Source organism: Mytilus edulis, chromosome 10 (genome assembly GCF_963676685.1).
Source record: "Mytilus edulis chromosome 10, xbMytEdul2.2, whole genome shotgun sequence".
In the NCBI taxonomy this organism is placed as follows: domain Eukaryota; kingdom Metazoa; phylum Mollusca; class Bivalvia; order Mytilida; family Mytilidae; genus Mytilus; species Mytilus edulis.
The window spans coordinates 10233582-10248419 of NC_092353.1; the positions used below are offsets into that span (position 1 = coordinate 10233582).

Sequence of the window (14838 nt, forward strand, 5' to 3'; positions counted from 1 at the left end):
TTTTCAGATCAACGTCCTAGTTTTTTTTCAAATGAGTTTCCTCTTGATCCTATATGAGATAAATAATTGTCACAGTGGATAGTGTTTTTCTTTAATAAATGATTGATTTCTGAAGTAAAAACTGACCATAAGATCAAATTGCATTAGTAATAAGATGACAATATTACAAATTATAGAAATAACTGTCGAGATTGTGGATATATCGGATTTATAATTAAGAAATATATCCAGCTGTATACTCCAGCGATTCATTTCACAAAAAAATCTTACGAGAAATTTCGATAATTTAAAATCATTATATTGACAACAAAACCTTATCACGTGTTCTTAATTACAACGACATACAACGTTATAGTTACTTGAATTGGAAATCCATTACAAATATTGCATAAAGATGACAACAATAGTCTCAATCGGCAGGGAAACACATGTTTCAAATCTGATTGCATGATAGTGTTGTTATATCACTTTTGTGGTCGTATTGTATACCACCCCTTAATTTTACGTGTTTATCTAAAATAGGCGATAACAGTAGCTAACCGGTAAAAAAACCAATTCGATTTTGCATATGCACAACCCAAAAAGTATATTAACGGTATCGCATGAACACAAACGCTGGACGAAAGGTTTTTGATTGTGAAGGCGTCTTATGCTTTTCTACTACTTTCTTGTAAGCATCACATAAACAGTAAATTTATAGATCGGACGACTTCTCTCGTACACTGCGATCTACGACGGCAAAACATGTATTTTAGGACTTGTCACACAGACACATCGTTCCGATTATCACATTTGTGCTATTTAACATAAAACTTGCTTACGTCGATATCAGTTGTCCCTTGCTCAGTTTTCTTCGGTTTAGGACACGCGCCTGTTGATGGGGTCCGTTGAAAAAGAGTATGAATGAGCGTTATTTAACAAATGAAATATGTAATCGTCATACGACGGGTGTATCTAACTGAATGGAAGTTCAAGAAAAATAACTCGATATGAAGTAGTCTTTTGAATGTCTGTTATATGCAATGGTTGATTTATAGTACGGCAACGTTATTGTATCTGTTGCGTAATGTACGAAGTTACCAATAAAATAAAATCATATTTAATAAGATGGTACATGTTATGTGCTTCTGAAGGTGTCAATTTAAATGTCGAAGCATACAGTAGCAAACTTTGTTCCGTTTATGATTTTTCACATTTATACCATACTAAAAGCAGTATAATATTGGATCCAGTTTAAAGAACGACAATTCAGATTCAACTATTGAAGGAAAAATAAAATAAGTTCGGTCTACACTTAAATTGATTTCATTGTTTCTAATCTATATGAAGGATACAAATAGTGCTAGTTGAAGATAAATGTGTAGATTTTATGCTTTGAAGGCTGATATTGAAATGAAATTTATATGTAATACTACGCTGATTTCAACTCAACACGTTATTTGCAAACGAAATCCTTTGGTGAGAGCACATCCCATGACATGCCGGCAACTGGTGGTGGTCCTTTGCAAACGGAAAGCCCGGTATCCTGTATCAAGTCTGGATGATCATCTATCATTTGTCGGAGCCATCTTATATGACAGTCACAAATCCAAGGGTTAAAGTCTAAATAAATTACAGATAGATTTTTGTTGTATTTCAAATCAAATACTCCCTCTTCAAGTGTTGTTAAATTGTTCGAACTGAACCAGAGTTCCTGAATAGCCGTCATTCCATGAAACGTTCCAACTTCAATTTTACTTACTTGATTTGAATCAAAGAATAGTTGTTTCAATGCAGTGAGTCCATTAAAGGTGAGATTTGTTAAAACCGACGAGACGTGATCTTCCATGAAATCCAAAATTGTTAGCTGATTAAGTCCATAAAATGCGTTGTCCTCGACTGTTGTAATAGCGCCATTCCATACTTCTATTGTTTGTAGATTGGTCAATGTTCGCAGCGCATAAGCAGGAATTACTTTTATTTGATTTCCAACCACATCAAAATGCTGTAAAGATCTTGGGAAATGTGTTGTATTTGGGAACGTCTTTAGAGCATTAAATCTGAATTCTAAATTCAATAACTTCTGATTCTTTACAAAAGATAATGGAGAAAAACTGCCATCTACCAGTTTGTTAAAACTGATATCAATTTCAGAAGCATTGACCAACGGATCAAAGGCGTGGTCTTCAATTGTTTTGAGTTGGTTGTATCTAAGTTCGAGGTATTCAATTGAAGGTGCATTGACAAAACTATTGGCTGTTAAAGTTGTTATTGGATTATCGAAGAAATACAATGTAGTAAAGTTTGGGGGTAAACCTTGTGGTATTGTCATATATGATCCACCTGATAGATCCAAAGTTTGAATGCTTGATATGTTTAGGGCGCCATTCAGAAAACTGGTTTCTGTGAACTGGTTACCACCCAACTCTAGATTCTGTAGTAGTTTAAGACCCTTGAATGCATCTTTTGGTATCGATTTGATGTTGTTATATCCAAGATTTAAAGTCACTGTGTTTTCAGGTAAATCTTTTGGAACCTCTGATATTCCAGTACTATTACAGAAAACTATAGTATTATCATCACGGCAATCACAAGGAGAAGGACAGTCGTCTGCTATGGTAAACGTCAACCTCATTAATGATATCACCACACATGTAAACATAGAGTTCATCATGGTTATTTTGGTTCTGAACTAAAATTTTAAAAATCTTGAAATATGTAAATCAAGTCGAAATGAAGTTGACTGACTTATAGTAAACTGTTTATCAGTATACTATCAATAAAATACAAGAAATGGTTTTAAAACATATATTTGATGAAGAAAACAAAGTACTGAATTAATTGTTTTAGTATGCCTTTATTTGTCTTGGTAAATTATTACTTTTACTGTTTAGGTCTACTTTTGGTAATATCCATTTGACGTGGGTCGGTTCTTATACATCACGTTATTGTGTCATTGTGCTTTGGAAAAGTTTTGTATTCTTGTATTTCGTTTTTGCTAATGTGCTTTGTTTATATGCCTTTTTATTAATTTTATTCTTTTGTGTTACATAATTGTTTTTGGTTATGGTGATTTAGATTATAAAACAATGTTGACTGCTGAATGCATATTTTTGACATTTTTACCTGTTATGTCTGTTTGTTTTGTTCACACATCGTTGATAATATAATGGAATTTTATTCTATTGTCATATAAGTGCAAGGTTCAATTCACCATTTTCTCCATAGGAAAAAGGCTGTAAAAATCGGAATTATGACAGTTGTTATCCATTTGTTTGATGCGTGTGAGCTTCTGATTTTGCCATTTGATAAGAAAATTTACGTTTTGAATTTTCCTTGGAGATCAATGTTTTGGTTACTAGTATTTTATTTTTTGCTTTTTGCTTACATTAATTAATTATCAAAGATTTGAGACTGTTAACCTATTTATCCGCATTCGCTTTGATCCAATATTTTGCTTACCTTAGACAGTTGACTGGGTTATATATAGGACAAATTCTGGTATATCGGGATAATAATGATACCGATTGTCCTAAGGTCACACTATTAACCTTACAACTGATAGATAACTATAAGTAATTCTTCAAGGTTAATAAATTTTCATCTTACTTCGTATAGTATTTGAAGTGATTAAACAATCACAAATATAGATAACATTCGACTAACACACAAGCATTCCCACAGTTTTATATGTATACACGATATATTTGTCATAAACAAATTATACCCCCGCATCACAGCTAGCGTTCCGAATTCTGATAGAAAGGTTCATGTCAGTATGCTCAACTATATCATGCATTTTTTCCTTGTTTTATTAATTCACATTTTTTCTTAGCAAATTATGTATGTAATGGACCAGACGTATCATCTTTCGTCTATCTTACCTTAGTACTTCCCTGATTAAGCTACTTACCACTTAGTGATGACTGTGGATAGTATGACGGATGTTCCGTTTAATGTAGGATATGCTTACTCTTTCGACGTTCCCGTTCGTACTAGGTTATATCCTCATGCGGTATATGCTGTTACAGAATTATACTTATTCAGTAGTTTTACTTAGGTTTTTCACGGTTTTAGTTTGCTAACCGGATTTTTTTTTTTAAATTGTTATTTTATTTTTGCTCAAATCTTATTATAAACTGAATTTCTTTTATTTTCACGATTAATCATGAAATGTTTTTCATCGTATATAAGGCAGACAGTACTTAATCCTTTGCAAGGTTCTATTCAAAAGAAATTCTAGCATAACCTTTACGAAACAGTAGGCACAACTTTGTAAGATTAAAAATCTTCAAAACTACATACACGTCTTGATGTTACTACTTTAATTAATGTGTGATGCGTTTGAGAAAGTTACCTTTCATGCTTAAAAATAATGACATAAAATTGATTTTCAATTTTATTATTACCTGTGGGTATACTAATTTTGTCTGAATAACTAGATTAATTTATGTAACTTCTTATTTAAGATCATTTAAAGAAATCAAAGAAAAAACAAACGTTTGCTGATTTTAAATTGCTCAGACTGTTGAAGTGTTAATTTTGCGATCAGCACAAACGAAGTCGTTTGGTTGTAAGCTATCCCAAGCCTTTCCGGTCACTTTTGGAGGTCCACTACACACTATAAGATGTGGATCCTGAATAACATTAGGTTCATCGTCCATTTTCTGTCGTAACCATCTCAGATGACAGTCACAAATCCAAGGATTGTCGTCGATGAAAAGAGCAGATAATTGTGGAACAAATGTTTTGTTGAGAACTTCTGGTACAAGTGATGTTAGTTTGTTGGAACCCAACCACAACTGTTGAATGCTTCTGGTAGATTGAAACGCTCCAGGTTCTATTTTACTTATATTATTCAAATCCAGGAACACATTCTGTAAACCAGTAAGACCGTTAAATGTTAAATTTGTAATAGAAGAAACATGGTCTTGCATCATGTCTAAGTATGATAGTTTATGCAAACCATAAAATGCATTGTTTTCGATATCGTTTATCTCCCCTTGCCAGAAAGCCATTGAAGTTAAGTTTGTGAGGGTTCGGAAGGCATAAGCTGGAATGATTTTTATTTTATTACCAACGAAATCCAAACTTTGAAGCGAAACTGGAAAATTAGAAGTGTCAGGAATTGTCTTCAAATTGTTGAATCTGAATCCCAAATTTATTAACTTCTGATTCTTGACAAAAGTCATTGGACCAAAACTTCCATCGACTAATTTGTTGAACGCAAGATCAATTTCTACAGCATTCACAAGCGGATCAAATGCATGATCTTCAATTTTGTTAAGTTGTGTGTTATCTAAGTACAGAAATTGGATCGTAGAATGATTGACAAAACTTGTTGCTTTCAACGTTGTTATTGGGTTATAATACAAGTATATCCTGATTAGGTTAGGTGGCAGTTCCTGTGGTATTGTTATAAAGGAATTCTGAGTCAAATCTAACACAAGAAGACTCGGTATATTCAATGCTCCCTTTTCGATGCTACTTTCTTTAAAATTATTTCCTGAGAAATCGAGCCAAGCTAATTTATCTAGACCAACGAATGCGGTTTTTGCGACAAATTTTATCGGATTATTTCCAATATATAGAGTCTCAGTGTTTTTAGGTAAATCACTTGGAACATTGGTGATACCGGTCATATTGCAGTAAACAGTTGTGGAGATACATTCACAAGGTGGTGGACAGTTTTGTAACAATACAAAGTCGGGCACTAATATGAAAACCATGACAAGTAAGGAACCAGGCAACATCATCATTCTGTATACCTAGAAAGGAAATCATATAAAAAAAATAAGAAGATGTGGAATGATTGACAATGAAACAACTCTCCACATGATACCAAACAATAAGTAAAAAATTCATACTTTCATATATTTCAAATTCAAATATTTATCTTATTACAATCAGTCAACAATGTTTACATATAAAGTTTATATTTCCTAGTTAGTAAAAACGATAATTCATAGGGGTTCATTATCTCCATGATAGATAACGTATTTAAATGAAAGCTATTGAACTAAGGGTTCTTGGTGGTGTAGATAATGCCATCTTTCCGATAATAATAAAAGCAGGCCATCATGCTTTGGTGGATCGGTATGGAATATTTATGTTACGGATGACCATGGATTTGGTGAAGTTGTCATTATCACAATCCCGTTCAAGTTGACTTACATATATTGCGTAGAAATCATTATTCACAACTGTCTCTCAGAAGAAAAATATTTCGAAGCAGTTTAATTTACAAATTAAAAAGTCGTTACCAAAAGTTTCTCTTATGCTATCAGATTTGTTCCGATTGATTTTTTTAAACTATCTTTCATCAACAAATAATGCACGACAAATAATGCAAAAACTTGGTATGAATACATAAATCAAAATAGATAATCATTTTTAAAGTTATTGATGATATAAAACAAACTTACTTTAATTGATTTAGCGTTGTTTCATTGGGTAATCTTTCAAAAGTCACATATAGGTATTTTGGTTCTTATTAACACCTTCAAATAGTTTCGTTGTTTTCCACAATACAGATAAATAAAGTATAAGTTCATCGGAAGATACAAGGACATTGTTGATAAATATTCGGTATCAACTTTCCAAATAATACACGATGGTATTGAAGTGTAAATACTGGGTACTTACGTTGTTTATCATCTTAATAACGTGTTAAAGTGTCCTTTCGTTTGTCTTATTACTACTTTTACTGTTTAGTCTATTTTGGTTATATTTATTGGACGTGGCTCGGTACTTATGCATCCCTTCGTTGTGTTATTGAATTATGGTAAAAGCCAAAACCGCATACTCAGTCCCAAAAATGGCAAATTTTAAACAATTCAAACAGGGAAGCTAACAGTCTACTCTATATACAAATGATGAACAAAAAACAAACATGTTACACAGCAAAATAAGAATGAATAACAGGCTTCTGACTTGCTATAGGTGCATATAGAATGTGATGGTGTTAAACTTGTTTGTTGGTGCATACCCTCCCCTAACCTGGGATAGTGGTGAAAAGGCACTACGTGTACACATGATCAAACATAACAAGGAACAAAAAATAAATTAGAGCAACTAGAACAAACGACAACCACTGAATAAAAGGCTCTTGACTTTGGACAGGCACATATGGAATGTGGCGAGGTTAAACTAGTTTGAAGGCGCCAACACTATCCCTAACCTAGTCCAGAATCCATGCTAGGAACGACGATATTTTTTATAAAGAGTACTGTTGTCCGTTTAATACTATATTAGGTAAATAAATAATGTACATAAAACTGTCTACATAATGAAGGATTTAACTACAGAATAACACTTACATAGTGTTGTCCTAAACACCTATTGAGTAATCATTTAACAGTCAGGTGTATTAATTTATACTATTAGTCACATCTATATCTTTTTTTAATCAAAATAAAATGTTTAGTCAACAGTTTTATTCTATTTGCAAACAAAGTCGCTAGGTTTAATATCGTCCCATGCCTTTCCAGCTAGCTTAGCAGGTCCATCACAAATAACAAGATGTGAATCTGGGATTCTAAACGGACCTTTGTCCATAATTTCACGTAACCATTTCAGATGGCAGTCACACATCCATGGGTTACCAGTGATAGACACAGCTACCAGATGTGGTAAAAACTGGGTATCTAGCACTTCAGGTTCCAATGACGCAAGTTTATTGAAGTCTAACCAAAATATTCTGAGGTTTTTTAACGAACTAAATGTTCCATTTTGAATGTTGCTGATATGATTACCAGACAACCATAATGTATCTAATGACTCCAGACCATTGAATGTCATATTTGTTACTATTGACACGTTGTCTTCTGCAATGTCTAGTTCATACAGATTGTCCAATCCGTTGAATGCATTATCCTCTAATTTTGTGTAGGCACCTTCCCATAATAACAGGTGTGTGAGATTTGTTAGCCTCTTGAAAGAGTTTGATGGAATCACGGTAATATTGTTTCCAAGGATACTAAGGAATGTCAACGAAGATGGAAAATATGACATATCCGGAAGGGTTCTAAGTCTGTTGATACTTATATCTAAATGTGTCATCTTGATATTTTTCATAAATATGCTTCTACTAATGCTGCCATCTAGTAACCTATTACCACTCAAGCTTATTTCTGTAACACTGGATAAAGGATCGAATGTATGTTCCTCGATAAACGATATGAGGTTGTCATTTACATACAAATAAATGATGGACGTAGAATTCACGAAATCGTTTACTTTTAGTCTAGTTATATGATTATAGAAGATGGTCAATCTCAACAAATTAGGCGGGAGTTCTCGTGGTATTAACGTGAACAAGTTAGATGACAAATCAAGGGTCTCTATAGTAGATATATTCAAGGTATCATTTTCTATACTGTTTTCATTCAATTGGTTTCCACTAAGTTGAAGATTTTTAAGTTGATATAACCCCTGAAAAGCAGTTTTGGGTATATGACTGATTTGGTTGAAGTTAAGATTTAGATTCATTGTTTCTTTTGGTAAATCATTAGGCACTTCGGTTATTCCTTTGCCGGTACATGTGACAGTAATACCAAAGCAGGTGCACGGTTGTGGACATTTGTCTGCTATTATAGTCGTCGATATCAGAAGGCACAGAAATATTTCTTTTTTGATAAATACCATCTTTAAAATGTGTTAGTAGTTAGGAACCTGTAAGAAATGAAATTGTGATATCAATTACACTACAATAAGTATGTAGTGATATCCGTTCAAATAAAATTGATGTTCTTTTCGAATATATGTAAACCTTATTGCCAACTCAGTAGTCAGCACTTCTAAGTTGATATGAATTATTATTGATATTGTTATAATCATAAATAAACTGTTTATAAAATAAAACAAAACAAAAATAAAAATACTAAGGAATTTCTACCCCCGATATAGATTACTTAAGCATTTTTGTGTTTGGTAAAACCTTTGTAATTTTGTGTTTTCAATGCTTTTCGACTTCGTATTTATTTTGATCTTTTTTATTTTCTTATTTGAGCGTCACTGATTAGTCTTTTGTTGGTGAACCGTGCGTTTGGTGCAAACTTTCAACCTGTTATCTTCGATTAGTTTATTCGAGAATTAAATGTACAGTATCACCCCCTAGTCCATTACCCTGGTTCATTAGCTTTAACTATACTCATTTGTGTTGGGGGATTTTATTTCCTCTCTTGTATGATTAGGAAATTCCGATGCCCATATATTTTAGCCTCTGGCGTCGATCTCTCGTGGAACGTTATTTTTCAATAAGCATTCTGGTCCATCAGAATAGCTTCCAGATAAATGATATAATTACAATTGGTTTGTGCCTCTGGTATGGACATCCCAGTGGTATTCATCCGGGTGGTTTTGGGGGTTTGATCCCCCTTTTTTGACGATCAATGCATTTGAATGGGGACATGTAGATGACCCCACCCCCCCCCCCACCCCTTATAATTTGTGGGTAATGCGATTTATGAGATACTTGTATTGTATGTTAAGTTTCGAGTGAATCAATTGGTTATTCGATGGTCGCGAATTAATTTTACTGTCGACGTGTTTGCGGAGCCACTAAACGGGTATTTGCTACATCAAGTCCCATATTGAAGCCGTCGGAGCTAAAATTGCAACATTGTTATTTCCATTCTAATGAAACTCCAAATAAAACATTTATAATATGTCATAATGTCGTCTGCGTTTGTGCATACGTTTTCATCTACCCAAATCAAAACAACATCTTACGTATAATACTAACTCCTCCGTTTGTACCGCTGATGTGGACTGTCAAAATACCGAGGGAACCATACATCCAGTAGACAATGTTGACCTAACCAAGAGCTTGTACTAGATCGATACCGCTGCTGGCAGGTGGACGATGAGAAACCTTGGGCATCATTCATCCAGTAGCAACCGCTGGCCTCATCCGTTCAAGATATTGCATGTGGTCGATGTCGGTGATGGTGGACTATGGAAAAACTAGGGTACCATCCATCCAATAGCCAGAGCTGACCTAATTAGACTCTCAGCTAGCGTTGGTTCGAAATCGCTGCGGGTGACTGTACATAAACCGATGGTACCATATACTCAGTAGCCAGAGCTGATCTGATTTAAGTGATACATTTTGACTGCATAATTACAGTTCATAGATTATGTAACTGTGTTGATGTCAAATCCCTCTGGCAATGTAGATCGTAGATAATTCCGGTATATTTTGTTTTTATTCTCTCAAACGATTTACTTATGTTCTTATCTTCCAAAATATTGTGGGCACTGAAATGGGGTATTCAGCATATATATTGACTCACTGTATAAATTGTATATTACCTTGAAAAACAATATTCGCAAACGTTAGCAACGCTTCAAAAATAAGTTTCTACTTACAGAAAAGATTAAGTTCTTCGTATCTACAACTGAACCAGTTTTGACAGCCTTGTACGATACATCTATCTTATCTCTTTACAGTATACAATAAGTCAATAATTATATAGAACCTTTCCACACGTAGAACCGAGCGTAGAACGCTTTTTCGCTCAGTTGGAGTTGATATGTTACAATTATAAATAGTTGTATACCTCATATATAGCACGCACTATTTTAACAGTAAATAAAGCTTATTCGTCAAACTTGATACGTCCCGGAATGCTGATCATAAGTGTACTAATGAAGATGTTCTACATGTGCCGATCCCAATTTTGTATTCCGTAGGTTTTTTTTCGTAATAACTTAAGAACATGTGTATTGCATCAGATGTACATTTCGACAATTAATCATGTCTTTTCTGTGATGCGATGGTTTAACTTTTGTAACTCCAAATCCTGATACATACGCCCAAGAGATGTTCACGGAAAATTGTTCAGTGTATAATTCTAAATTGTGTCGTTAAAAATCTTTATTCCTCCGTTTGTTAGTATTTCGTTTTTTATTTTTGCTTTGATAGCTTTCATATTTTTGTTATATTATTTGGGAATTTTCTCATCATTGAAAACCTGTAGAATATCGTGTTTACTGTTCGTTCCTCATCAACAACTATGTCAAATTCATGTTTTATACTGTAGAAAATATCGTTTGTATCCAGGTATTTCTTAACAAAATACCATAAACAATGTGAACAATTTAAATAAGCTTTATTTGGAAATCTTACAAATTTTTCTTTATTATTTACTGACTTCATATAATTTTTTTAATGTTTTATTTCATAAATAATATATGAAAATCAAAAACGCTATTTCCACCTGCGTTAATGAATTATTTTTCAAATAACTTGTTAGTGAAGCATCTGTTAATTTTCGCATACAAAGTCCTCCGGTTTCAAGACATCCCATGCTTTTCCGGCAACTTTGGGTGGTCCACTGCAAACAATAATATGTGGATACATTATAGTGTATGTTGCATTGTCCATCTTCTCCCTCAACCATTTCAAGTGACAGTCACAAATCCATGGATTAAAATCCATGAATACTGAAGACAAACGTGGCATAAATTTGGTATCGAGGACTCCAGGGTCGAGGGTACTAAGCTTGTTATCACTCAACCATAAATCTTGGATGCTGGTCAAGGAATAAAATGCTCCTGTTTCTATTTTACTTATCTTATTGTCGGTAAGGTATATTGTTTTTAATGCAGTTAGTCCATCTAATGTATAATTAGTAATTGTGGATGAAATTTGATTGTCCATGAAATTTATAATTGTTACTTTTGTTAATCCAAAAAATGCGTAATCAGCAAGAGTAGAAAGAGGACTATCCCGAATCTCAATAACTTGGATGTTCGGAAGATGTCGGAAACCATATGACGGAATGACAGTTATGGGATTTCCAACGAAATCAAAATTTTGCAAAGATGCAGGAAAATATGTCATGTTTGGAAATGTTTTAATATTGTTGTATCTCAAAGATAAATACGTCAGATTCTGATTTTTGAAAAAGGCTGTTAGAGGTATGCTTCCGTCCTCTAACTGGTTAAAGCTAATGGCAATGTTTATGGCACCAGTAAGTGGATCAAATGCGTGTTCTTCAATCTTGCTTAGATTTGTATTACTTACGGTTAGATACTGAATAGAAGGGTATTTAACAAAACTTGAGGCAGTCAATGTTTCAATTGGGTTATAAGCTATCGCAAATCCAATTAGTTTGGGAGGTAGTACTTGTGGAATTGAAGTGAAATCGTTAATCGATAAATCCAAATTGGCAACGCTAGGCAAGTCAAGTGCGCCATCTTGTATACTACCTTCTTTAAACTGGTTATCTGTAAGATCAAGTGACTGAAGATGAATCAATCCGCTAAATGAATTTGTTGGTACTACATTTATCTGATTCGATCCCAGATATAAAGAAATTGTCGTTATTGGTAAATTCTTTGGAATTTCAGTAAGCCCTGTCCCATTACAATACACTTCAGTATTTTCGGTTTGACATGTGCAAGGAGAAGGACATTCATCTGCTAAGGAGATCATCGTGAATAACATCAGATGAAAGTACAGGAGAAACATAATAACTGTCATTATTGGCCGTTCAAGTGTGCTGAAATAAATTTAACTTTGAAAATAACTTATTTTGTCTCTTAAGGCAACATTGAACTTTCACAGTTTTGACCGCGTGTCGGGTTTTTTTTTTTTTTTTTTTTCCTTACAGCAGAAGTATAGATATCATAAATTGGTTTAAGGGTTTTACTTGACGGCATCATAAAATAGGTTTAAAGTTGAAGCATAATTGTATCTGCAGGAATTTACAAATGAGATATTTGGCTTCAAGCTTTTGCGATCTTTAAAAGGTTTACAAGGTATATTAATTGCTCTTGAAGTCTTGGTTGTTTTCAATCTATGTGTTTTTGTATTTTGGGGATAAACAGAAACTTGATAAAGACTTATTTAAATCATTACTGCTGGTTGTACTTTCTAACGTTTTTAAATTTCTCACATTGTGGTACCGAGCGTATTTGATAAAACACGTTTTTTAAAGTCATAGTATTCATTTTGATATCAATACAATTATTTTAATATGAAATTACAAAGAAGACATTTGTGCCTTCTAAAAAAGTACGTTATGCTCTATGTATAAACTAATCTTGAAATATTATGTTACAAGGTAAACCGATTTCATAAAAAGAACATTCACAGACGCTTGTCTTTAGGGTGTGGTCTCAAATTTATAAATTGTCTTTTAGAATCAAGTCGGTGATGTTGTGATGTGATATCGTAGCTTAATATGTATACTTACATTGTAAACTTCAGTCAAAATAGATGTGTATATCATATACTTTTATCTTTATTTGTCAAGCACTCTTGTTATAAATATATACTCATATCTAAGTTATATACACAAAGCCTTTATTAGTTCATATATCACAAATTCATCAAACCAGAGCTAGACCTTTTGCCATATCTTAATAATAGTGATTATGATACTTGTATATTTATGAAGTCTTTGAAATTGTTGCAGAGAGCTAGTATTTTTGTTAGAAGTATTTCTAATTTTCTATTTTAACTAATAACCATGATAATAAACAAGAATTCGTTGTATTTTCTGTTTTATTTACAAACAAAATCACTTGGTTTAAGATCCGCCCATGTCTTTCCCGCGACATCGGCAGGCTCTGCACAGTCAGTAAGACTAGGAGAGCCTACTTTGTAAGAAGCATTGTCCATTTTCTCCCTCAGCCATCTTAAATGACAGTCACATGTCCATGGATTTCCGTAAATATAAACTGCCGATAATTTTTGAATAAATGTTGTATCCAGTACTGCAGGTTCTATTGTCATCAATTTATTCTCGGTAAGTCCAAGTTCTTGTAGATTTTTCATAGGGTAAAAAGCTCCTGCTTCAATTTTAGAAACGTTATTTATGTCTAGTGACAAGCCTTGCAGTGAAGCCAGACCATTAAATGTTAAATTTGTTATTTTACCTGACAGGTGTCCTTGAGTTAAATCTAGGAACCTTAGATTGTCTAAGCCAACAAATGCGTTGTCTTCAATAGAGTTAATGGTTCCCTGTGCTACTGCCAAGTTTGTTAGGTTCGACAATGATTTGAATGCATATGACGGTATCGTTGTTATCTTGTTGCCATATATATTTAATTTCTGTAAAGAACTTGGAAGATAGGATGTATCTGGAATAGCTTGTATCTGATTATAGTTTAAACTCAATTCATTTAGCTTCACATTGTTGGAGAACGCTTTTGGACTTAAACTGCTGTCGTTAAGACTGTTTGAACTTAAGTCGATCACTCGAACATTAATCAATGGATCAAATGCATGTTCCTCGACCGTGTCTATTTGATTTGCAAGCATGTTAAGGTATTGTATGGACGTTGCATGTACGAAACTATTGGTCTCAAGTGTCGAAATGGGGTTGTTGTAGAAATTCAATGTTAAAAGTTTTGGTGGAAGTTCTTGTGGAATTGAGGTAAAGAGATTTGCTGACAAGTCTATCATGTCTATGCTTGACAAATTAAATGCTCCTCTGTCAATGCTATTATCTTGTAATTTATTTCTTGTCATGTCTATGTAACTAAGCTGGTATAGTCCATCAAATGCGGTCTTTGGTATGTGAGAGATTTTGTTGGACCTAAGAAGCAATGCTATCGTATTTCTTGGTAAACCTTTTGGTATTGCTGTTATCCCTGTTAGGTTACACACAACAGTTGTATTATTATATAAACACCAGCACGGTGACGGACAGGGATCAGATAAGCTGTACTGTAGACACAGGAGAACTAAAATTACTGCAGTCTGCTTCAATACTGTGTTCATTCTTGTAGGTATTTTGCACATTTTCAAGTTTCTGCAACATATTATAATAACATGAGAGAAAAATTGCTTTTACATTTGGCAATACTATTTTTTATAAGTCCGGGTGCGGGAATTTCTCGTTG

At 33.6% G+C, this 14838-nt stretch overlaps 3 protein-coding genes across 6 annotated transcripts in view; 1 reads left to right on the forward strand and 2 right to left on the reverse strand.

Moving 5' to 3' along the window:
• LOC139493389 (spermatogenesis-associated serine-rich protein 1-like) overlaps positions 1-14838 on the forward strand; it is a 69915-nt gene that overhangs the window by 40236 nt on the left and 14841 nt on the right. The window lies entirely within an intron of this gene.
• LOC139492101 (slit homolog 2 protein-like) lies at positions 1308-14743 on the reverse strand. The gene is made up of 3 exons (XM_071280243.1): positions 13508-14743; positions 11264-12229; positions 1308-2671 (listed from the first exon to the last, which is right to left on the reverse strand). Exons 1-3 carry the CDS (start codon positions 14735-14737, stop codon positions 1436-1438), a joined length of 3432 nt encoding a protein of 1143 aa, XP_071136344.1. The 5' UTR covers positions 14738-14743; the 3' UTR covers positions 1308-1435.
• Positions 4366-10521, reverse strand: LOC139493387 (carboxypeptidase N subunit 2-like). 2 transcript variants are annotated; one of them, XM_071281756.1, is made up of 2 exons: positions 10351-10471; positions 4366-5747 (listed from the first exon to the last, which is right to left on the reverse strand). In XM_071281756.1, the coding sequence occupies exon 2, from the start codon at positions 5736-5738 to the stop codon at positions 4500-4502; it is 1239 nt and encodes a 412-aa protein (XP_071137857.1). In that variant the 5' UTR covers positions 5739-5747; positions 10351-10471; the 3' UTR covers positions 4366-4499. The 2 variants fall into 2 exon arrangements, with proteins under 2 accessions (XP_071137857.1, XP_071137858.1); XM_071281757.1 differs by lacking the exon at positions 4366-5747 and adding an exon at positions 7366-8652 and having other exon boundaries at positions 10351-10521.